We start from the raw sequence: 25,077 nt of genomic DNA on the forward strand, positions 1-25,077 counted from the left end.
CCTGCCCCCAGCCCTTCTCAGCAGGCGCCAGTGCCCGCCTTTGTGGACAAGACGTAGCCCCAATGCCCATGGGGTGCTGAGGAGAAAAGGGCAGGCAAGTGGTTACTAGCTGCTGTGAGGAAGCAGTGGGCAGAGAGGAGAGCAGGTGAGAAGAATCTGGGGAGGAGTTCATTCCAGCCTCAGAGAGGCAGCAGGTGCAGAGCCCAGGGTGAGCCTGCAAGGTGGTCAAAGGTGAGGAGCAGAGAATGGAGGTACTCAGATCTCATTCTTCTCTGCTACAAAACCACCAAAATTCCTTCGTGAGACTGTAGGGGGACCACTTGCTCTCTTCAGAATGCTACTGTTGCATCCGTTTCCATATGGAGCCCTTGGAGGTATATAGGAGCAGGGTTGGGGAGTTCCTGGGTGGTGGGCACAAGCAGGGGTACGGGGAGAAGGCAGGCAAGCCTGAGGACTTCCCTCCTTGAGCTCCAGGCCAGTGGTCATAACTTGAAAGAAAGGGTAAGACAGCAACAAGTAAATTCCTGTGTTCCCTTGGTCCACTTTAAATCACAATGAAGTGTTCTCTGAAATGCTGACAACTCCAAGCTCCTCCCGACCATGGCTGAAACACTTATGTGTAAAGTACAGTCTGGTCCTGCCTTCTCAGAATTCCTGCCAAGTAACTCCTAGCCATAGGAGATACAACCTCTCTCAGCTCCCCTCCCCACTGAACACCTCTTTGTGTTCCAAGCTGGTCCATAATGTCTGTCCTCTGGGTATAGTAACCTCCTTGCCTCACCTGCCAACTCCCAGTCATACCTTTTGGTCTGACTAAAGCTCCTCTCTCCTGGAAGCCTTCCCGTGACGGCTCTCAGGACGCCACCCTCCACTGTTTCCATACCGTAAAGCTCTTGATGTCTTAAGGGAGAAGAATTCATTCTGCCAGGGAAAACTTGAAAACATAGGATATGTTGAGTATAGACTGAATAACCACTTTATTTGTGAGGCATGGAGTACATCACAAATACAGAAGTTCAAAAAGATCAGGTGCCAGGCCTGGTGGCACACTCTGTGAGTTTGAGGCCATAGTGCTCTACAGAGCAAAGGCAAGCCCAGCCAGGGCTACAAGGACAGTCTATTTCAGAAGAACAATCAGCAGGCAACAATGTTCCTAAAGACCAGGGTTTACTCTTGGTGTTTGAGGGTTTTCCTGTGTGCTCAAGGATGCTAAGCAGCACCTAGCCTGTGCCTGGTAGAGGCAACATTAGAGAGGCCTGTGTATGGCATTGTGTTACTCCAGCCATGGCAGCTATGGCCCCTCCACTGCTTGCAAGACTGGTTCGGTTTGTGTGGTGCAGCAGAGGGAGCCCAGGACCCGAGCACTCTCCTGGCTATACCAGCCTCCCGTGCACATCTTTCTGGGGAACCTCGTGCCCTCACCATCCTTGTTCTTCAGCCTTTCTGTTATATAATTTTGGGATGTTCTCAAGGTGCCTAAACTGAAGGCCACGGTAGTGTCAAGACTATTTCCTCCATCAATACCATTTGTGCCGCTACCCCACCCCCCCCACCGCCCGCTAGACTGAGGGCTCCTAGGACCGGGGCCAACGTCCGTCCCATCACAGCTCAGGTCCTGTGCCTGGCATAGAAGGTGCTGTAAGCTGGAGTCTGGGAGCACTGCTTATCTCATGCTTTTTCTTGTGTTGCTGCATCTGCCTTGGGATATCTCCTCCTGCCCGTGCGTTTGGGCTCACTTCATGAATCTGGGCACAAGAGGACAGGCTGGCACAGTACACCATTCCCCTCCAGAGAGCGACCAGCTGAGTTTTAGGTCCTGACACCTACCATTTCTTCCTCACTGACCTTGAGCAAATCACCTCTCTCCAGCACAGATTGCATCTTAGAATGGGAATGAGAATCAGTAGTGGTGATGTGTGGACAGGGGAAGAGCAGGCACTGTCTGTCTTCAGAGGGCTTGAGCTCTCACTTGCTCTCATCTGCATGCATCTCTTGACTTTAGCGCAGCCAGGGCATGTGCCTGTGTCTCTCACAGTGTGCCTTTGGCTGGTCCCTGGACACCTGTGACCACTGCAATGAGGAGGAGATTACTGTCTCCCCTACAGAGGTTGTGCAGAAAGGCCAGGGCAGTGTTGCCCTCTGATGGTTTTGTTAGGACATCGACACCCCAGTAATCTGAACATAGTGTGTTTCTCCCAGGGTTCTGAGTCTGCAGGAAGTGAGGGATTTAGCAAGTGTCCAAATTATTATAGGTCAAAACTTTTATGAAATAAATTAGGAAATGGACATTTTTTTAAAAGAAATATGAAATACAAGACAAACTTCCTTATTTCTTTTAAATTTGTGTGTGAGAGAGAGTGTGAGAGAGAGAATGTGATGATGATGTATATGTGGACAGCTTGTAAGAACTGGTTCTCCTTCCACCAGGAAGACCAGGTATCAAACTCAGGTTATTACGTTTGGCACAGGAAGCACTTTTATAAGCAGAGCCACCTTGTCAGCCCCGTGCTTTCTTTTCATGAACTCCAGCAGCTGACAGACTCTTGAGGTTGCTCTGGAGCCTCTGGAGATGCCCATTCTGTCCCCCCACATGGTGAACTGTGCAGTATTTCTGGCTGCTCTCTCTTGGCTTGTACGCTGCCATTCTCCTTAGTGAACTCACTTCATGCACCCTGGCAGCTGGGCTATGTTTGAAAATCGGCTAGCTTTGTCCGTGCTATTGTCTAGATTTTTGCCTCTGGGTTCACTGTAGCTGTTGCTTGGAAGACTTCTGTTTCCAGAACTCGGGCTAGTTTTTGTGGTTACTGCTGTGAGCTGCTGTCAACCACTGAATCATTAACCAAGTCCTTCTGTGGGTCAGACATCCCTCCTCAGCAATCTCTCCTCAGACCCCTGTTAACGTGACCCTACACAGAGTGCTTTGCGACAACAGCTCCAGCTGAGGTCACAAGCCGTCGCTGCAATAGATGCTCTCTGTTGGACTTGTTCTGTTTCGTTCCCCAGCTCAGAACAGCGGCCTCTGAGATAAGCAGTGTGTGTGGACCCCCTGCCATTAAGAGCGCTCCTATAGACTTGACCAGCTTGCTAGCAGCCAGGGCAGAGCTGCTGTCTGCTGAGAAGCCTTGCTTTCCTTTCAGGCACTGCTTTCAAAAAGTGGCTTGGCTTTTTCTTACCACGTGCACTGTAGTTTTCTAGTGTGGTGCTGTACTGAGAAAAGGATCTCAGCACTAATAGAGTAAGTCCTATCTGCATAGCGCGTACTACGTGGCTTTCTGAGAAGGAAAGAGAGCAGTGCCATCTTTCTCTCCTACAGCAGACCCAGTCAGTCCTCCAAAGAAAGCCAAGTGGGTGCTAGGGAACAGCAGAAGTCTGCCCGCCAGAGGACAGGCCAGTGCTGTCCTCAGCCCTCCCCCAGACTTGCAGGCTTGAAGGCAGCAGAGTCTAGTCCAAGAGAAAAGCCTCTGCATCAAAAGCCTTGGACATCTCCTAGCAGCATGAGCTATGGAGTCAGGAGCTGACCTGTCTGTGCAACAGAAGGCCTAGTAGTGAGGACAGTGCAGAGGCCATCAGAGGGCTGCTCTGACCTCCCATATGTCTCTGCGGTAGGAAGTACAGGGCCTCACCTCAGGAAAAAAGGTAGTGAGGGAGATGGTGTCAGTGGGTAAAGGTACTTGTCACTGAGCCTAACAACCTGAGTTTGGATTCCCAAGGGCTCATGTGGTAGAAGCAGAGAGCCGACTCCCGTAAGTGGTCCTCTGACCTTCATTCATACACACTAAATTAAATTAATAATTTTGAATAATGTAAGTTTTTAATTAAGGAAAATAAAAATAAACCAAGCTGTACCTAAATACTGACACTGGGTCAGGCATAAGCTCACAGACCTGAGCCACAGTGAGGACTCGACAGCACAGACAGCACAACGGCACTTCATTTTGCCTAAAGATGGTCCTGAAAGAGGCAGGAAGACTGGGTGGTTGAGGGGTTGGGGCCACAGCATAGGAGAGTTGGGTATAAAAGGAAGAATTTTATACAAAATCTGTTGGTAACTTGGAAATAAAAAATGAAATTGACTTGGCCTTGTCTTAATCTCTGTAGAAACCTGATGTGAGGCTCTCTCGAGGCAGCATTGACCGAGAAGATGGGAGTCTTCAGGGTCCGGTGAGTACCTCTCCAAGCTGTCCTGAGTTTGCTTTTCAAGGTTTCAAGCTCTGCTTATGCTTAGACGTTCTGCCCGTGTGGTATAAGACATCCTCATTAATGGTACAGAATAGGATGACTCATGCAGATAAAGTTATCTGAGGCTGTCGGAATAGGTCATGTATTGAATTCTCGCTCAGTTAGAGTCCTGTCCCATTATTAATATAGCCTTTTAGCAGTCAGCTACAGTCTGTGTGACCTAAGGAAGTAGGGGTGCACGCTAACTGGTGACACACCATTGTCATTTGATAACTTCCCATTCTCTTAGTTTTCTGGTTTGATTTGGGTGTTTGAAGCAGGGTCTCGTGTACCTTAACCTTCCTCCTGCCTCCCCCCTCCAAGTGCTGGGGTTACAGGTGTGCTGTGCCATGTTCACCTCACATTTCTGTACTCGATGCACCGTTATAAACGTTTCCACACTTATAAAGCTTATTCAAGTAAGACTTCTTTCTTCTGGGTATTAAAGGGAAACACCTGGATTCTGTGTAAAGAGCCAGCTCTTGACATGGGACTCTTGCAGCGGCCTAATTACAGCCTGCACACGCACACCACACCTTGCAAGATGGCCCCACCATGTTCCGGAACAGGTCTTTCTAGTTTCATTGAACTCTGAATTTCACTGCTGGGCCTATGAGCGCAGCATAGCCCACAGATACTGTTGTTAAAGGTTTGTCCACACTGGCCATTTCTGCACTCTGTCTCTTCCCACACACAAGCCACCTGGCCATTCCCCAGGCAGTCACCCTCTGCTTCTAGAGTGCTGCATGGCACACCTCAGGGATCAGTGTTTCCCATGTGTCCACTGTCTCCTTCCACTTTGCCATCAGCTCCATGGGGCGGGAATCTGTTCTGTACCTAGACAGTGGCAGGAACAGAGCAGGAGCTCAGCACCTCCCCTAACATCAGGAGGTGGGTGGCATGCAAAGTGGGAAGCACTGTGCAAAGTGAGTTGTTAGGGAACCACTCTTCACACCTCCAGCTCTGAGGAGTTTGCAAGTATTTACATTCGGAAATGGGGTCGGCTCATCTCTCAGTGACATAATATGTGTATGAGTGTGTGATAAAGTATATTGCATGCATGAGATCCTGGGTTTTATCCTGAAACTACCAGAAATTAAAGGGGCGGTTGTCAGATACGGTGACACAGTCCTGTAGTCCCAGCCACTTAAAGTGCTGAGGCAGGGGCTAGAAAGATGGCTCAGTGTTAAGAGTACTTGCTCTCCCCTATGGACCAGTGTGGATCACAGCATCCACATGAGACAGCTCATCAAAGCTTGTAACTCACCGGGCGTGGTGGTGCACGCCTGTAGTCCCAGCACTTTGGAGGCAGAGGCAGGCTGACCTCTGTGAGTTCAAGGCCAGCCTGGTCTACAGAGTGAGTTCCAGGACAGCTGGGACTACAGGGAGACCCTGTCTCAAAAAGAACCCCTCCCCCACCAAAAAAAAAAAGCTTGTAACTCCAGGGCTGGAAAGATGGCTCAGCCCTTAAGAGCACTGGCTGTCTTTTCTTGCAGAGGGACCTGGGTTCAGTTCCCAGCACCTGCTGGCAGCTAACAACTTTCCATAACTCCAGTTCCAGGGGAGCCAACATCATCTTCTGTCCTCTGCAGGCACTGCACGACAGCAGTGAACTTACACATATATGTACAGGCTAAACACTCACACGTTAGGAAAGGAAAACAAAAAAGATTGTAGCTCCAGCTCCAGGGAATTCAATGCCTCGTTCTGGCCTGTGCACACCCCCACATATGTGTGTACATACTCACACACATAAATAATCTTAAAATTGAATCTTTTTTAAAAAGAAAAAGATACAGAGGATCACTTGAGCCAGGAATTTCTCCCCAGAGTGGGCAGTGCACCAAGATCCTATATAAAAGTCAACAACTAAGTCATTTAAATACTCAAATAAATGGTATTTTAAAAAGTCAGTGTAGAGCCAGGTGTGGTGAGTGACACCCACCTTTAATTCCAGCTCTCAGGAGGGAGAGGCAGGTGGATCTCCATGAGTTCCAGGCCAGCTGGGGCTACCAAAAACCCTGTCTCAAAAAGACCAAAACAACAAAAAACCTCAATGCAGGGCTTGGTGTGGTGATGCATGCCTTTAATCCCAGCATTCAGGAGGCTGGGGCAGGTGTATCTCTGTGAGTTTGAAGCCAGGCTGGTCTATATAGCAAGTTCTAGGTCAACCAGGGCTATATAGTAAGACATGTAAATGGCATGCTGTTAACTGTGATTCTGGGTCAAGACAGGGATTAAAACCAGGGCCTTGCACATTTATGGTAAGCAGGCATTCTGCCATCGAAACTGTGTATCTAGCCCTTTGGGTGAATGTAGCAATTAGAAATTTTCTTATTTTCTTATTTTTGGGGTTTTTATTTTGTTTTTTTGTTTTTGTTTTGAGACAGGGTCTCCGTGTATCCCAGATGAGCCTCAAACTTTGTAACCAAGAATGACCTTAACTTTTTGATCTTCCTGCCTCTACTTACCAACTGCTAGTTTTACAGACATGTACTACCATGCCTGGTTTGTGTTACTGGAAATGGATTTGAGGCTTTGTGCATACTAGGGAAGGACTCTGCCAGCCGAGCTACATCCTCAGCCACAAAGGAGTTTTAATTGTGTGTACAATTTTATGGCATTTTGTGTGTGTGTGTATGTATGGCATTATATATATATATATATGTATGTATGTATGTATGTTTTTTAGAGAGAGTCTCACTTAGTAATCCTGGCTGACTTAAAACTCTCTATGTAGACCGGGCTGGCCTTAAACTCACAGTGATCTGCCTGCCTTTGCCTTCTGAGTGCAGAAATTAAATGCATGCATCACTATACCTGGCCTGTCTCATATTTTAAAGACGTGATCATTCCAGTTGAAAATAAGACACCATATACACATGTGTTCATGTGTGTGTTTGTGTGCTCACACATGCATTCTAGTAAGACCCTTATCCCCATTTAGTTAGATTCAGGTAGGATTTTTGTTGTTGCCATTATTAGATACAACCCAGACCCTCATACATACTAGGCAAGTGGCTGTTCTTGAGCTGTGTCTCCCAGGAGATAGGGGTTTTGTTTTGTTTCTGTTCTTTGAGACAGGATCTCCCTGTAGCCCTAGCTGGCCTGGAATTTGCTACATGATCCAGGCTGGCCTCGATTACAGAGACCTGCCTGCCCCTCTGCCCCCTTTCTGCTGGAAAACTGCCATCATTCCAGGCTGCAAAGAGATTTTTTTTCTTTATTATTTTTATTTTATGTGTATGTGTGTATTGCCTGTATAAGTGCACCCCTGTTGTGCAGTGCTCTTAGAAGTCAGAAGAAGGCATTGGATCCCTGAGAACTGGAGTTACAGACAGTTGTTAGCCACCATGTAGGTGCTAGGAATCAATCTGGTTCCTCTGAGAGAGCAGTCAGTGCTCTTAACCACTGGGCCATCTCTTCAGCCCCGCAAATAGATTATTTTAAGTGCATTTTCAGAAGCTTGATACAGTGGCACATACCTGTAATCCCAGCTCTTGGGAGGCATAGCCAGGAGAGTGAATTTTAGGCCAGCCTAGGCTGCCTAAGGAGACAGTGCCATAACAAAACTCACATGCAATTTTAGGAAAGAGCATGGAGGAGGACTTGCCTTAGGTAGAGCTGTGTTTTTTTTTTTTAATATTTATTATTTTTATTTTATGTGTATGAGTGTATTGCCTGCATGTATGTGAGTGCACCCATGTCATGCAATGCCGCGGAGGTCAAAAGAGGGCGTCAGATTCCCCTGGAACTGGAGTTAAGGACAGTTTGTAGCTATCATGTCGGTGCCGGGAATCAAACTCGGGTCCTCTGTAAGAGCAGTCAGTGCTCTTAATTGCTGAGCCATCTCTCCAGCCCATGGTAGAGCTGTCTTTTTATCCATCCCTAAAGCAGTCAGTCACTCATGGCTATGGTTTAGCTTTTCTGACTGGGCCCTCATAACACAGTGCCTCAGCGCCTCAGCATCACTGATAGTGGGGGCCTATGGGACATCAACCTAGTGCTACCAGGTCGTTGTCCCCATCCTCCTCTTCCCCCCACCCCATCATCCTTCTGACACCTCTGATGACTACACCCTTCCTTACCTGGGATCAGGGTGGTCAGTCAGAGGCGAGGGGATTCTGAACAGCAAGCCCCATGAGCAGAATCTGCAAGAAGGCCTGGAATTTTAGTCTTATTTAAAGGTGAGCTGTGAAGATTTGTGACCACTGTGTTCAGTCCCAAGGTGTCTGACGTTAGAAATGGGTCTGGGGCCCTAAGAAAATGACTACACAAAATATTTCAGCAAGGCAAGAAATTTTACTTCTGGGGTCTAGAGAGATGGCTCAGTGGTAAGGAGTACTGGCTGCTCTCACAGAGGACCTGGTTCAGTTCCCAGCACCCACGTTGTGGCTAACAACCATTTGGAACTCCAGAACCGGATGACCGGATGCCCTCTTCTGACCTCTGTAGGCATTGCACACATAGGTGAACTTGGTTGGATACATGCAGGCAAGATACTCATACACATAAATACATTTTTAAAATTTTCCTTCTGCAAAGAATGTCAAGCTGCTCTAAGTCCAACAAGCACACTCTGCTAAGATGGCCTTCCCTTCATACCTAACAAGAGAGCTTGCTGTCCCACATTAGTCTTGGTTCAACTGCACAATTAAAACTCCATTGGCTAATTTAAAGAGGAAGTACTTTAGTAATTTAGCAATAGGGTTTCAGCATGTAGTCAGTTATAAAGATCGCACAGTTGGAGCATGTGCAGCCCTGGCAGGTAGCCGGAGTCATAAGAGTTGAGGGGCAGTGGATGGGGAAAATGGTAACGCTACAAGGTGTAATTGAAATACTAAGAAACAAATAACATTTAAGGAACATATTAGCTCTGTAGCAAGGGTTCTATGGTTTTTTAAAAGTTTTTGAAGAAAAGGTTTCATTTTTTAAGTAGAGTACGACTGTGAGTATATATTTTGATCTTAGACTAATGTGAGCCTGTGAGTTGGGTTCATATTCACAGTCTCTGAGCACCTACTAGCCTCTGCTGGAAGAGTAGACTGAGATAAGATGCCGATTGTAGTTGACTTTTGAAGTCTCTATTTGCATTTTTTTAAATATCTTATTTTTTTAATTTTTTATTATTTATTTTGTGTCTTCATATAGAACATCTTATACCCCCTTCCCCATTGGCACCTGCCCATAGCACCCCCCACCCCCGGAATTCATGCATTCTGTCATTTGTGTTAAGGCCTATCATGTCAAGTTAGTGTCTCCAGATGTCCCTCAGTTTAAGTTCATCCACTGAGGTCTAGTCAGCCTATCTAGAGTCCCTCCCTTTAAAATCAGCTCTTCCTCACCCAGCAATAATCAGTTGCTTGTAATTCTTCGACTAAAATTGGATCCTGCTGTTCATTTCCACAGCTCTGTGCCGTGTTTTTGTCTGTTTGCATGGGTCTTGTGCGTGCTGACACCATTGCTGTAGATTAATATGAGAAGAGTCCCAGGATCCTGTAGTACTCTTATTTCCATATGGTCATGCACCTCCTTCCTGCCAGTTAAATTTTTCAGCCCCTTGTACAATGGTCCCTGAGCCCTGGGTGGGTGGATTTTAATGTAGAGCCCTGTCCAAGGACCCACACTCTGTAGAGTCTTATTCTCTACGTTTTGGGCATTTTTGACCTTTTGTGTTCCTGGCCCTCTGTTGCATGAGGGAGCTTCATTGATGAGAGTTGAAAGGTACATTATTAGCTGGGTGTGGTGGCACATGCCTTTAATCCCAGCACTTGGGAGGCAGAGGGAGGCAGATCTTTGTGAGTTCAAGGCCAGCTTGGTCTACATAATGTAGTTCCAGGACAGCTGGGGCTACAGAGAGACCCTGTCTCAGAAAAAAGACAAAAAAAAAAAAAAAAAAAAAAAAAAAAAAGATACATTATTGTTTTCTTTATCCCTTGTTCTGTGCTTCCTGAACCTTAGATATAGAGGTTGCACCCTAGATGTGCCACTTAGGCTTGGGCAGTTCACAATCTGTGTGTGTGACCAGTTGTGGAACTCTGTAATAATCTCTGTTGAAAAAGAAGTTTCTTTGATGCATGGTGACTAGGATACTTTCTGTAAATATAAGGATCTATATTTTGCACATTGTAAGAAATTACATTCATCTAGGGATGTGACATCCTTGGGATTTTCTCTAAGATCTGTGACCTCTCCAGCTATGTGTATTTGGCTAGGTTTACAGTACCACACATGAGTTTCTTACCATTGAGTGGGCTTTAAGTCCTATTGGGTAGGTGTTGATTACCCCCAAGATAAAAGTGCCACTACTGCACCAATGTCATTTACTGTGCTGGTCATTGACATGATTATTAGCCCTTGAAGTTGTGGCTGATGTTCTCCCTTAACAGCTTGCATAGTGTTCTCCACAGCTATGAGAGCTTGCCTTCAGGGAAGGTGGCTTCCAGGTCAGCTCCAGCTCCATTGCTCCAAATTCTGTGTCTAAAGTACTTCCTGTCTTCAGGAATAGGGTCTTAACCTTCAAGTTCTGGGAGACCATCAAGGACTGTGGCAATAGCTATGTACTTTGGGGAGTCTCCTGGACTGCCCTGGCCAGCAACTCAAAGGGAGGTTTCTCCTGTCTGGCACTGTTTCTTGTTACATAGCCTGTAGCTACACACATGGACTCATCTAGGGATATTATGCTTATGTTCTCGTCTGTGGATCCTAGCACCCAATCCTTATGTGTGAGCATACATTCTGATAACCACAGGAACCAGGCAGATGAAAAGTAACCAGGGAGGTAAAGGTAAAGAAAGACCCCAAGAGAGAAGAACACTAGTAGGGGACTGGTGTTACCAAGGGAGAAATGTGTAAAGTGGGGTATTTAAATGGGAAGGAGGGCTATACAAGGAACTAGGGGGATAAAGGGAAAGAAAGAGTTCTCTTATAGGATTTAGGAGTGCAGAAAAGGGAGGAGTTTAAAGTTTAGGAATAAGAGCCAGTGCCAGGCCTGCCACAGGAATGAGTCCTTTATTCAGGTATCACAGCAAAGGGCAGGTGCTTTCTTCCCACAGAAAAGAAGGAATCTGCAACTAAAGAAAGGGGGCTTGGGGTTTTTATGTGGACTGTACTGAGCACAGCTGTAGGTGTTTACTCAGTGCCAGGGTCTGGTACCCTTGGGTGAGTGAAGGTCTTCCTTTCAAGATTATTTTCTCGGGCAGGGCAGGAAAGCTATCTGAGGCTCTAAAGGAGGCTGGTTGGCTCCACAACCAGCCTCCTTACGTCCTGGGATCCTGTAACCAGTTGATAAGGCCAGCCTGCCAATTTAGGGCCATTTGGCCACTTTAAGGGATTTATAATTTTTTTGCTTTATCCTAATGAGGCTTATGGCTCTCCTGCAGTTCACACATTCTAAAAAGCTCAAGAGAGGTGGGACCATAGCAGACAGAAATGATCAAGGGAGAAATAGAGATACTTTAAATGGGGAGGGCTTGAAGGGCGTGGGTTAGACGGGGAAAAAGAGAAGAGATAAATAATGTCTAGGTAGGGGCCAGGTGTGGTGCAGGCCTTTTGTCAGGCAGATCTCAGGGAGTTCAAGGCCAGCATGGTCTACATCGTGAGTCCAGGCCAGCTGGGGCTACAGGGAGACCCGTCTGTAACTCCAGTTCCAGGGGATCCAACAGCGTCTTCTGTCCTCTGTGGGCATTGTACAACATGGGTGCACTTACCTACATGCAGGCATAAATACTCATACACATAAAATAAAATATTAAATAAATAAATAAAATACTGTTTTTAAAAAGCCAGGCATGGTGGTACACACCTTTAATCCCAGCACTTGGGAGGCAGAGCCAGGTGGATCTCTGAGTTTGAGGCCAGCTTGGTTTAGTTCCAGGCCAATTGGGGGCTACAGGGAGACCCTGTCTCAAAAAGACCAAAAACGAGAGAGAGAGAGAGAGAGAGAGAGAGAGAGAGAGAAACCAAATTCCACAGAGAATCATTTTAGTCCAAAAACCTTCTGAAAAATCACAATATCTATTTGCATTGTTAAAGCCACAAAACTGCCTTTGAAAGGAAAGACACTACATTTATGTATCTTAGGTCCATACTGGCTCATACACCCTCTTGGCATCATTGGCTGCTTATCTCATCACCTAACTGAGACTGTCAGGCATCTTGAGACCCCAGCCTCTAGCAAAGAGATCCAGCTGGGAAAAAGGAGGTGGGTCACACCTTTCACACAACAAAGCATTGACTGAGCTTTTCTTTTTCCACAGACTGGAAACCAGCACATCTATCAACCTGTGGGTAAACCAGGTCAGTGATGAAATGAGTTGTGTGTGAGGATGTTTGTCTGGTTTGGTGAGAGTGGGTTTTACATATGTGTGGTGTTGTAGCTTTGGAATGCCCTGGGGAATGCTCGGTTTTCCCCCTGAAGACATAGTAAGTGTAGTGTTTACCACATTCATCCTGTGCCTCGAGTACTGGAAAGCTGAATGTACTGCCATAAGTCATCAGAGACACCTTAGAAGTCTAGCCAGCGGTGATGGGGCAGGAGAGTCTAAAAGTCTATTCACTAACATGCACAATGGGAACTGTTCTAGTTTCTCCATTGCTGTGACAAAATACTCTGACCAGTACCAACTTGGGTAGGAAAGAGTTTATTTGATATTACATCTCCCAGTTCACAGTTCATTACGAGGGAGCCCAGGGCAGGAACCTGGAGGTAGGAGCTGGAGCACAGGCCGTGGAGGAACACTGCTTACTGACTTGCTCCCCTGGCCCCTGCTCAGCCTGCTTTCTTATACAACACAGGCCCACCTGCCCAGGGGTGGCACCACCCACAGTGGGCTGGGCCCTCCCACATCACTCAACAATCAAGAAAATGCCCCACAGACATGGTCACAGGCCGTCCAATGGAGGCAATTCCCCAGTTGAAGCTCTCTTAACTCAGGTGTGTCAAGTTGACACTAAAGTATCCAGCACAGGAGCCCTTCTTCTCTTCTAGATCCTGCAGCTCCACCAAAGAAACCACCCCGCCCTGGAGCTCCTGGCCACCTGAGCAATCTGGGCAGCCTCAGCAGCCCCGGGGACAGCTACAATGAGGGCGTCAAGGTGGGCATCTGAGTCTGTGCATCACTGTCTGCTCGGGGTTGGTGGAGTCACTAAGTCCTTAGTGCATGGCTCTGTTGTGGTGGTCAGGGACATTGCTGGGGGTGTCCATAGGAGACCCAGGATTCAGCAGGCTTCATTTTGAACTCTACAAGAATCAGAAAAGTATTCTATGAAGTCTTCCCTGGTTTTCTCCAAGCATAATAAACTTTACGGACTTTATACAGTATCCTTTCACCAGGCAGGATGTGTCTTCAGAATAAATGAGATGATCTTTATTTTAAACATTAAGCCAGGATACCCAGGGCAAGTGGGGACTCACTATGATGTCCACCTGTTTATAAATATGGCTTCGTGGTAAACCTACCTTCCACCTCAGGTCAGAGCTGTTTGTCAAGGGATTGATAGCCTTCCTTAGATCAAGGGCAGCATTTGACTCAGGCACACATGCAAGCTTTCCCTTGGCTAGGCCTCCTCGGTGTCCTCCCCAGGGCACAGTATCTGCCTCTCTTGGTCCCCTCACCCCCTGAGCACAGAAGGAAGACATTCTCCTCTTCCAGCCCAACCACTTAGTTGGCAGATTCATTTCTCTTCAGGGTTTCAAGCTGCCTTTCAGTGTGTCCCATTTCTTACTCATACACACTGCTTTTCATTTTAGTATCTCTAGAATAGGGGTGGATGTTTTTTTTTTCTCTCTTAGCATTGTAGTTATTTAAAAACTGAGGGTCTGGGGAGATGGCTCAGTTGGTTAGGTGCTTGCCATACAAGCTTAAGGATTTGAGTTCAATTCCTAGAACCCATGTAAAAAATTGAGTGTGGGGGCTGGAGAGATAGCTCAGCAGTTAAGAGCACTGACTGCTCTTGCAGAGGACTCAGTTTTGATTCCCAGCACCCACATGGCAGCTACGAACTGTCCTTAACTCCAGTTCTGGAGAATCCGAAGCCCTCTTCTGATCTCTGTGGCATTGTCTGACATGGGTGCACTCACATACATACAGGCAATACACTCATACACATAAAAATAATAAATAAAATATATTAAAATTTTCTAAAAGTTGAGTGTGATAGCCTATGCCTATAATTTCAGCTGTAGGGAGGCAGAGACAGGCAGATCCCTGGAGCTTAAGACCAGTTAGCCTAGTATAATCAGCAAGCCTCAGGTCCCAGTGAGGGACCCTATCTCAAAAAAAAAAACCAATTTGGATGGTGCCTGCAGAATGACACTTAGGTTGATTTGGCCTTCACCACACATACAGGCATGTATACAAAATGGTGTGTCATTGATGTGATGGTGTATGCCTGTAATCCCAGCACTTGGGAAACAAACAGGAGGATGACAAGTTCAAGGTCAGCCTGGGCTACATAACAAGATGCCTGTCATGATGGCACCTTAAATCTGACGAGTATACAAGTCACTTAGTGTTTTTTCTGGCCCACGCAGTGACACATTTCCACATGTGTAAATACATCAGCGTCATGAGATTTGGGGGTGGTCACCTTTTCATTCTAGATGACTGAAGTCACAGAGGCAGAGCAGTTTATTTACAATCACACAGCCAGTGACTGGGCCAGCCTGCCACTGTGGACTCCTGGACCACACACTTCTAAAGTGCCCACTTCTAGAGCAACTGGCTGATTGATGGTTAGAGTGAATATATTGTCATCTCAGTGTCAGAGAGCAAGGAGAGCACATCCCCACTGTGCTCGGGTAGGTTGGCTTGTGCCTCTAAGGGCAATGTTACCCTGTCCTTCGAACAGGTGACCCGAGCAGCACGAGCTCTGCTGACACAGATCAGCTCCTGTAGGCACTGAGCGAACCGAGCTGAGTGGGAGGGACCCCTGCCAAGAGGGTCAGGCCCTCTCCTGCTGCCTTCAACCAGTTGTCAGCTCCGAGAAGCAGGCAGCTCCCCAGTGGCTCGTCAGCACAGGGAGAAGTGGGGGGAGAAGCGGGCGAGGCATAGCTGCCCTAGAAGTGCCTTTCCACTTGAGAGGAGAGAGGGAAGAAGGTCAGCAAACTTTTCTCGCTGGCTGTAAGCTGCGAGGGCAGACCTTCTGCACCTCGGAGGTTGTGACGAGGGCCTGATCTGGAGCCTGAGATTTTCCGTCTTACCCTGTTTCGTGATTAGAACAATGGAAGGAGCAGATACAACTGAGAACACCGTTGATCAGGATATAGAGCACAGAGTCTGGAGAAGTGTGCTGGCTTCAGATCTACAGGGTAGATTCTTGAGTGACTGAGATACAACAGATGTCTGTCTTCACTATCTGGTAGAGGTAGCAAAACCCACCCTGAAGGACAGCACCAAGTTGTTTGGGTTTTTTAACAATATTGTTTTAATACAAAAATGTTTTCTTTGAACTATATATAACTAAAATAATTCACTTAAATACCATTTAGCCAGAAATAATCTGGGTTTTCCTTGTGGACTTTACTCTTGGGTTTCTGTTGTCCATAGGACTAGAGTTAGAACCAAGAGCCTTGTTCACGCTCGGCATTTCACCACTCGGCCATGTTCTGAGTTTTAAGCATCAACCCAGAGCATAGGAATTGCTTGTCTATAAGCGGTGGATTCTTCTTAACTACCAGCCAAGGGGGTTCCATGTTGCCACATTCTAGAAACTAGGTGAATGGTGGTAGATGTTTCTCCAACCAAGCTTTGACTTAGGGAATGCTGCTGGGAAGGTTCTAGAGGCATCATGGCTGTGCCCTCCTGTGAGGAGGGAAAGGGTGACACATAAGAAACTTTCAGTAGCTGACAGTAAACTCCACTGACTTGCTGGCATCAAACAGAGTTGTGTCTCTTGGTGGAATGTACCTTACATGCCCCCTCCAGGAAGCCATGTGCCTTCCTGTGCTGTGCAGTTTGAGCACACAGCCTGTAGAAAGACTGCATTGTGATTTTCAGTGTTCCAAATAAATTGCAAGTCCTGTCTCGGGAGGGGTGCAGTTAAATCACCTCAGTCTTTTAGCACTCAGGAAAACACTCTGGATGTTTACACCTCTGAACTGTAGGCTCTCTCTGTGGGACTTGCATCTTGGCTTTTAGACAGGTCTGCAGATAGCTGGCTGCTCCATTTCCCATCTGTTCACAGTAGAATAGCCAGGGGTTGAGCTTAAAGACAAAGCAGCGAAGCCTCTCAGCTTACAGAACAAACCACAGCCTGGTCATGGTGGTACACACACACCATGATCCAAGCACTTGAGATGCTGAGGTCGAGAATCAAAACCAAGCCTAGACTACGCAGTGCGTCCTATCTCAAAAACAAGCAGGAGTGCTGGAGAGATGGCTCAGCCTTCTCAGTGCAAAAGCACTGGCTGCTCTTGCAGAGGGTGCAAGTTCAGTTCCCAGCACCCACATGGCGGCTCACAACCCTCTGTAACTCCAGTTCCAGGAGATCTTTACTTCCTTCTGGCCTTTGAGGGCATTGTGTCCTGAGTGCTCTTAAACGCCTATAGGCAAAACACTAGTACCCATACAAAATTAAAATTCAAAAGCAGACCACAACCAAAAAGCAAAATCCAGTGTGTATATGGGGTGTGACAGGGTTAAAAAGAAGTTTCTGAGGTCTTTAGAGACAGCCCCTAGCTAAGAGTCTTTCCTAGACAGCGTGGCTGGACGCTGCTGAAGACCCATGTTAGGAGGTGAGGCTTGATTGGTTTCTCCAGGGTCCCTCGGAAGTCGGCTGGCAGACCCCACAATTATGTGTGCCCTTCTCCCCTCTTGTGAAGAGCTTCCCTCTAGACTGCACGGCTGCCATGGCCACGCGCCGGCTTTGCATGCTGCCCTCATTTATCTCATGGGAGCAAATGTTGCATGGAAGGGCTCTAGCGATGCACTGTGCATAGAGCCAGCGGTGGCACAGGCATGACCCCGGCTCTGGGGAGCAGAGCATGCAGGGCAGGCCTGTGCCAGTGCCGGGATCAGCTCATGTGGGTTTCTGGGTTTTCTGCCACCTTATTAATGCTGTTTTTCTTTTTCCTTTTCTCTGACAAATCCCTTTAACTTTTCCTCACCTTCCGTTCGACAATAGCCGTGGAGGGTAAGCACATCATGTCTGTGTGTCTGTCTGGCTCACTTTGTTAGACACAGCTCTACGTGTGACTCTGGACTAGCACGTGGGTAGTCCCATGGGAGGACACACTTGCTTGATTGTCACCTCTCATAGCTAGCAGATGCCAAAAAAGAGCATTTATATTTTCCAGAGACTGAGACGTGAACAGCTTTGCAGTGAATGTGCTGTTCTCACCCTTTTCTAACTCACACACAGTCATCTGCTCTGATCTGCTTGGCCGAGGCATCCAGAAATGGCAACTCACTGGCTTAGCCTGAGGGCCACAGCATACCCGATTACATAGATGTCATACTACAGTTTAGTCCTTCCAAAATACACACTCAGACACGTGCACAGACACAGAGCTTGAAGTCTGAAAGGTCGCACAGCCTCTCCTAGTGGCCCCATTTGTTCTCCCCTAGGCCCTTGGGACATCATGGATCGCATCTGTGATGTTTCCTCTGTGCCCAGGTCCTCGGTGGGTGTATTTGCATCTGAGGCTTTATATGCCCTTCGTCATTGCTGCTCAGACACTGCAGGCCTTGGCTCACTCAGCAGTCAGCATAGGGCTGGCAGGAAGCCCCTCCCACTCCTGTGTCACTTGAACTGGAGCAGATTTCTCCAAGCAGATGGTATCTGCCTAAAGCAGACACATGTGAGTCCACATTGATCATGAAGAGAGAACGTTGTTGGGGTTTGAGAACTGAGCAGAACTTAAAGTTAGCAGAGATATTCATAGAATATAGAGCATTTGATCACTTAGCGAGTCACTCTTTCTCTGAAATCCAGTAGACCCTTGGTTATAAATTGTGTGGATTCTCTTGTGATTGGGGAGTCTGGGAACATTGAATCACTTCTTGAATCTGGAGATTTTACTTTACTGTGTGTGATTCCATCTCATTCCCTTTAACTGAGCTCAAAGTTAGCATCACCACCTCGTCTGTTTGTCCCTGGGATGAATTACCTTATTGTCATCCTCAAGCCGAACTATGTCTGAACAAACGAAAATCCGCCATTTTCTGCGTCTGCTTTGATCTCTTTTAAAGACTCTAACTTACTTGTGGTGATGCCACACCACCTCCTGGAGAGTGGAAAATGACCAGCTTCTGTGTTGTCAGCTTCAGCCCCAGGAAATCAGTCCCCCTCCCACTGCCAACCTGGACCGATCCAATGACAAGGTATATGAGAACGTGACAGGCCTGGTGAAGGCTGTCATCGAGATGTCCAGCAAAATCCAGCCAGCTCCACCAGAGGAATATGTCCCTATGGTGAAGGTGAGGTGCGGTCACTCTGTTATGGTAGGGATGGCCTCCTTTCCTAGGGAAGCCGGGTTCCCTAAAAGTCGAGCCTGATGGTTTGGGTGTGCCGGGGGGGGGGTGGTGGTTTACAATGTAACTGAGAAAGCAGCCTTTGGGGATTGCTGTGCCTCTCTTTTCCTCTGTCAGTAACAGTGGGCTCCACTAGTAGAGTCTCCTAATAACTGTTGCTTACAAACAGCAGGCTAAAGATTATCAGTAGTGTGGGGTTTTCATGTAAAGTTTATGTCATATATAAAAGTAAGGGAGCATGGGACTGGAGAGATGGCTCAGGGGTTAAGAGCACTAACTGCTCTAATAGAGGACCAAGTTTGATTCCCAGCATTCACATGGCAGCTAGCAACTGTCCGTAACTCCAGTTCCCGGGATCCGACACCACCTCTGACCTCTGTGAGCATTGCATGGCATAGGCACACTTACATGTAGGCAATATACTCATACACATAAAATAAAAATAATAAGGGGCTGGAGAGGTGGCTCAGCGGTTAAGAGCACTGACGGCTCTTGCAGAGATCCCAGGTTCGATTCCCAGCATCCACATGGCGGCTACAAACTGTCCTTAACTCCAGTTCCAGGGGAATCCGAAGCCCTCTTCTGACTCCTGTGGCATTGCATGACATGGGTGCACTCACATGAATGCAGGCAATATGCTCATACACATAAAATAAAAAAATAAAATATGAAAAAAAAATAAATTAAAAATAATAAGCCGGGCGTGGTGGCACACGCCTTTAATCCCAGCACTTGGGAGGCAGAGGCAGGTTGATTTCTGATAGTTCAAGGCCAGCCTGGTCTACATAGTGAGTTCCAGGACAGCTGGGGCTACAGGGAGACCCTGTCTCAAAAAGACCAAAAAAGAAAATAATAATAAATAAATTTATTTTATTCTTTTTGAGACAGTGTCTCCCTGTAGTCCCATCTGTCCTGGAACTTGCTATGCAGACCAGGCTGGCCTTGAACTCATAAAGATCCACCTACCTCTGTCTTCCAAGTGCTGGGATTAAAGGCGTACGCTACCACACCTGGCTAATTTTTTTTTTTTTTTTAAGTAAGGCAACATACAGGATTGATAGTGCTCCAGTTCAGAGACTTCCTCTGAGGAAGAAGCCAAAAAGAAAATGAGGTTACCTAAGTGTGTGTTCATGTGTGCAGGTGTACATGCTCCTCTGTGTGTGTGCGCGCATGCGTGCGTGTGTGCGTGCATGTGTGTGTGTGTGTGTGTGTGTGTGAGAAAGTTAGAGGACAGCCTCAAGTATCATTACTCAGGTACTGTCTAATTTTTTTGATTTTTGGTTGTTTTGGGTTTTTTGAGAGAGCATCTCTCACTGGCCTAGGACTCCTCAAGTAGGCTAGGCCAGCTACCAGGAAGCCCCAGGGATCTGCCTGTGTCCACCTCCCTACTCTTGGCCCTTTTTAAAGTGGGTTCTAGGGGTTGGACACTGGTCCTTAGGCCTACAAATTAGGTGCTTGCTGACTCAGCAGTCATCCCTGACCCTGTGTTGTATTCTAAAGATGAGGAGTAGGCATTTGGATGAGCACTGAATAGTTAGAAAAAAGAATAGTAATAAGCCTGGCCTCGTGGTCCCAGCTATTCAGGACGCTAAGGCAGAAAGTCCACTTGAGTCCAGGGGTCCTAAACCAGCCCAAGCACCACAATGAAGCCCTTTCTCAATAAAACAAAAATAAGTAAAATGGAAAGAACAAGGAGACAGACGTGTAGTCAGTTAGCATTTCCCAGGTGGTGAAAGGATCCTACAGTGGTGTAGGATCTGGGGAGATGGTGCCCTCTGAATGAGCCCCTGATTTCCAGCAGTCAGCAGTTATGCCACACCTGAGTGCCACCGTGCTGCACAGAGGTATCCTGCATCAGAGAGCGCTCCCCAACTTCACTCCAAGCCAGCATTTCTGAAACAAATTTGAACATACTTTATTAGATAGTAAGATGCATGAGATTTACCGCTTTAGTTCTACCTGGGTCTGTAATTCAGTGGCATTGAATCCCTTCACCTTGTCAGCCATTACCACCATCCATTTCTGAAACTTGTTTTGTTTTTTCTTTATAACTGAAGCTCATGAGTTGAGCACTAACTCCTCAGTGCTTCTTCCTCCCCGTCAAGTGCTTTGTATGTTCTGACTCAAGTATGTCTCATAATGGAATCCTATAGCTTTTGTCTTCTTGTGACTGGCTTACAACTTGGGGAGGGGGGGGGGAATGCTTAAGGCAATCCATCTTGTAGTATGTGACCAGACCTCGTTGGCTCTCAGGCTAAGCAGTGCTCTGCCGTGCAGCACGGCCCGTGCAGCACCACCTTCTCCGGGCCCTTCTTCTCCACTTCACACGTGCTTCCACCCTTAGGTTGTCAGGGAGGCTGCTGCTCTGGATCCCTACCGGCAGGCACGTTTCTGAGACCTGTTCTATTCTCAGTTGTAAGTGTGCTTTCAGGTGGACTGCTGGGACATGGGGTAGTTGTTCTGTGTGTGTGTGTGTGTGTGTGTGTGTGTAAGTTTCATGTGTTGTTCCATCAGAGCCAGCCATCTTGATTTTTTGAGACGGTCTCCCTCCTTAGTGCTCAGATTAAAGCACATGCTGCCATGCCTAGCTTTTCTTTTTAATTTATTATTTGTTTTTTAATGTGTATGCGTGTATTGCCTGCCTGTAGGTAAATGCACCAGTTTCGTGCAATGCCCTCCGAGGTCAGAAGAGGCTGTCGGATCCCCTGGGACTGGAGTTACAGAGAGTTGTTAGCTGCCATGTGGGTGCTGGGGTTCGAACTTGGGTCTTCTGCAAGAACAACCAGTGTTCTTAACTCCTGAGCCATCTCTCCAGCCCCGATGCCTAGCTTTTTTTTCTTTTTGAGACAGGGCCTCCAGAGACGGGGTCTCCCTGTAGCCCTAGCTGGCTTGGAACTCCCATATAAACCAGGCTAGCCTTGAATTCATAGAGATACACCTGCCTTTGCCTCCTGAGTGCTGGAATTAAAGGCATGTGCCACCACAGCAGCTCCATTATTTTTTTCCCTTGGGTGTTGGAATGAGGCTAAGGGCCCCACACTGTCTTGGCAGGCACTTCACAGACTTTGCTCTCTCCCCAGCCCTGGGCTTCGTGTTGTGGGGGGCAGCAGCTGCACCTCTTTTTTTTTTTGTCTTTTCAAATATTTTATTTTATGTGTGTGAGTATCTTGCCTGCCCGTATGTAAGTGTACCCATGTCATGCAGTGCCGCGGAGGTCAGAAGAGAGCTTCAGATTCCCCTGGAACCTGGAGTTAAGGACAGTTCATAGCCACCATGTGGGTGCTGAGAATCAAACCCGGGTCCTCTGGAGGAGCAGCCACTGCTCTTAACCGCTGAGCCACCTCTCCAGCTCCACCATCTTACTTTCTACTAGCAGCACACAGGGTGCTGTTTCCTTTGGGTGGCTTGTTGGCAGTGGGCATCCTAATAAGTGAGGTGCTCTCTGTGGCTTTGATTGGCACAGCAATGTAGATGAACGGCATTCCTTGTAATTTCTGGCCATTGGTTCATCTTTTGCTTATATTTTACTTAGATTTTCTTAATTGTTGAGCTGTAGGATTGAGTACATGTGTCTTGCTACCTGGAGGCAGTCTGCAGGGCCAGCAAAGCTGGTGAGATGTGCTGCTGCTAGACCCATTGTGGGCCTTTTTTTTTTTTTTTTTTTTTTTTGGTCTCTTTGAGACAGGGTCTCCCTCTAGCCCCAGCTGTCCTGGATTCACCATGGAGACCAGGCTGGCCTCGAACTCACAGATCCACCTTCCTCTGCCTCCCGAGTGCTGGGATTAAAGGTATGCGCCAACACACCCGGCCTGTGGGTCACTTTTTAAACTCTGCTCCCTTAATAGTCCTGACGACAGTTATCAGGGGTGAACGTGTGAATCCACAGCCAGACTCATAAAACACAGAACTCAACAGCACACGAGGGTTCTCCAAATCTTGCATGCTTTGAGGCTCACATGGTAGTTTCATAGGGTTACTTGTTGTGCGTGGCATAGCAGGGCTTCAGACTGTTGTGAGAGGATGGTCCAAATGCCTGTTCTGTGCAGTGATAGTGCTGCCTTCCTAATTTGTGCAGGCATGCATTGTGACGACCCCATGAGACACAAGTGCACCTCTGATCACTCCCCTTTACTCCAACCAGGGAAGTACCCTTCTGTCTGCTGGCCCAAAGGGCAACGCTGTTTCCTTACTGGATTTTTTTTCTTGTTCATTTTATTCATATTATATGTATAATTTGTTGCTTTAATCACATTTCATCTTCAGAAGAATGACGGTAATAAAATTGGAAATTTATGATGTTCTGGCCCGGAGGGATGACTCCGTGGTTAAGAGCACTGGCTGCTCTTGCAAAGGACCTGGGTTTGAGTCCCATCACCCACATGACGGATAACAATCTGTAACTCCAGTTCCAGGGGATCCAATGCCTCCTTCTGACCTCTCCTTGGACATTATACGATACTGGCACACTTACATACATGCAGGCAATACGCTCATACACATAAAAATAATAAATTTTTTTTTAATTAAAAAAAAAATTTTTATGTGTCTGGTGTATTGCCTGCATGTAGGTAAGTGCACCTGTGCCATGCAGTGGCCGTGGAGGACAGAAGAGGCTGTCGGATCCCCTGGAACTGGAGTGGTGATACACCCCATTAAGCCTAGCACCCCAGTGGCAGGGTTTCCCTACATAGCCTAGTCTCCCTGGCCTTGAACGCAGATCTTCCTTCCTTATCCTCCAAGTACTGGGCTGATGAGTACAAGTCTGCTGTCCCTCTGTCCATACCCCTTTACCCCACTCCGTCTTCCTCACAGTGCCTATGTAATCCATGCTGGCCTCAAAGTCCACAGCAAACTCTGTCCTTGTTGTCTCAAGGAAAAGCTCTTGGGTCCCCAGGCAAGGCCTACCTTGCCTCCAGGCAGTGGGAACATGTCTTCATCGGCCTCAAGGACAGATTTCTTTTTGTGTGTGAGGGAGCCACGTGCCAGCTTGTCTGAACTTGGAGGGTGCTGCAGTCTACTGGGAAGCTGGTGAGAGGAGCAGAACTACTTTCCACCTTCTGTATGTAGGCACTTCTAACGTACACATCTGTCTCTGAGCCTACTGCATAAGGCATGAGAACAAAGGCTAGTCAGATCTGAATCTGCAGGAATAAGAGCCAATAACATGAGGATCAGTACTAGGCAAATACGGGAATTCCCTTACATAAACTGGGCCTGGTGGCTCACCCCTGAATCACAGTGCTGGGGAGCAGGAAGCAGGAAGATTGAGGCAAGCCTTGGCTACGAGTGAGACCCTGTCTCAAAAGAATCCAAGAAAGTTTCCTTATAACTTAGGAAGTACATGCCTGAGACAGTAATCAGCATTGCGTGTTCTTTGTGTTCCTCATACTGCTGATTCTTGTGTTTTAGGAAGTCGGCTTGGCTCTACGGACCTTGCTGGCCACAGTGGATGAGACCATTCCTGTCCTCCCAGCCAGCACGCATCGAGAGGTAGGGCACAATGTTGGTGTAGTCCAGCAAGATGACCAAGATAAACAACTTAAGTTTCAAAGCCGGGTGTGGTGGCACAAGCCTTTGATCCCAGCACTCCTCCGGAGACAGAGGAAGGTGGATCTCTCTCAGTTTGAAGCCAGCCTGGTCTACTTAGTTCCAGGCCAGCCAGGTCTTCATAGTGAGACCTTGTCTTTAACAATGTCCTCTAAGCCAGGCGTGGTGGTGCACGCCTTTAATCCCAGCACTCAGGAGGGAGGCAAAGGCAGGAGAATCTCTGTGAGTTCAAGGTTAGTGTGGTCTATATAGCAAGTTCCGGGCCAGCTGGGGCTACAGGGAGATCTGTCGCAAAAAGACCAAAAAAAACCTAAAAATGTCCTCTAACAAAAGCCCCTTTAAAAATAAAGAAGAAAGAGTACATGAAGTTATCAGAAAAAAAAGTGATGGTGAGATATGGGAGGAGTTGGAGGGGAGGGAGTGGGCCTGGATTTGATCAAAACACCTTATATTCATGTATGAAATTCTCAATAAATTATTATTTTTTTTAAATGTCCTCTAAGGGGCTGAAGAGATGGCTTAGCGGTTAAGAGCACTTGACTGCTCTTGCAAAGGACCTAGGTTTGATTCCCAGCACCCACATGGTGGCTAACAACCATCTGTAGCTCCAGTTTCAGGGGATCTGGCACCTTCTTCTGTCTTCCGAGGGCACTGCATGACGGGGTGCACTTACATATATCAGGCAATACACTCATACACATAAAATAAAAATATTTTTTAGAAAAAATCTTTTCTCTAAATTGGGTGTGGTGGTACATGCCTTTAATCCCAGAACTTGGGAGGCAGAGGCAGGCGGATCTCTATGAGTTCAAGGCCAGCCTGGTCTACATAGTGAGTT

At 47.2% G+C, this 25,077-nt stretch overlaps 1 protein-coding gene across 12 annotated transcripts in view; it reads left to right on the plus strand.

The window, feature by feature from the left end:
- The window catches only part of Ptk2 (protein tyrosine kinase 2), a 223,995-nt gene that overhangs the window by 193,642 nt on the left and 5,276 nt on the right, over positions 1 to 25,077 (plus strand). For 8 of the 12 annotated variants that reach the window (XM_029555008.1, XM_029555009.1, XM_008851051.3 and 5 more), the window contains 6 exons: positions 4,099 to 4,161; positions 12,477 to 12,516; positions 13,208 to 13,314; positions 17,344 to 17,352; positions 18,483 to 18,638; positions 24,102 to 24,182. In XM_029555008.1, the coding sequence (XP_029410868.1) occupies positions 4,099 to 4,161; positions 12,477 to 12,516; positions 13,208 to 13,314; positions 17,344 to 17,352; positions 18,483 to 18,638; positions 24,102 to 24,182 (456 nt within the window). The remainder of the gene's footprint in view (positions 1 to 4,098; positions 4,162 to 12,476; positions 12,517 to 13,207; positions 13,315 to 17,343; positions 17,353 to 18,482; positions 18,639 to 24,101; positions 24,183 to 25,077) is intronic. The other 4 variants (XM_008851064.2, XM_029555004.1, XM_029555006.1 and 1 more) reach the window with 1 other exon arrangement.

This window comes from Nannospalax galili, unplaced genomic scaffold (genome assembly GCF_000622305.1).
Source record: "Nannospalax galili isolate Female #2095 unplaced genomic scaffold, S.galili_v1.0 scaffold525, whole genome shotgun sequence".
Classification (NCBI taxonomy): Eukaryota; Metazoa; Chordata; class Mammalia; order Rodentia; family Spalacidae; genus Nannospalax; species Nannospalax galili.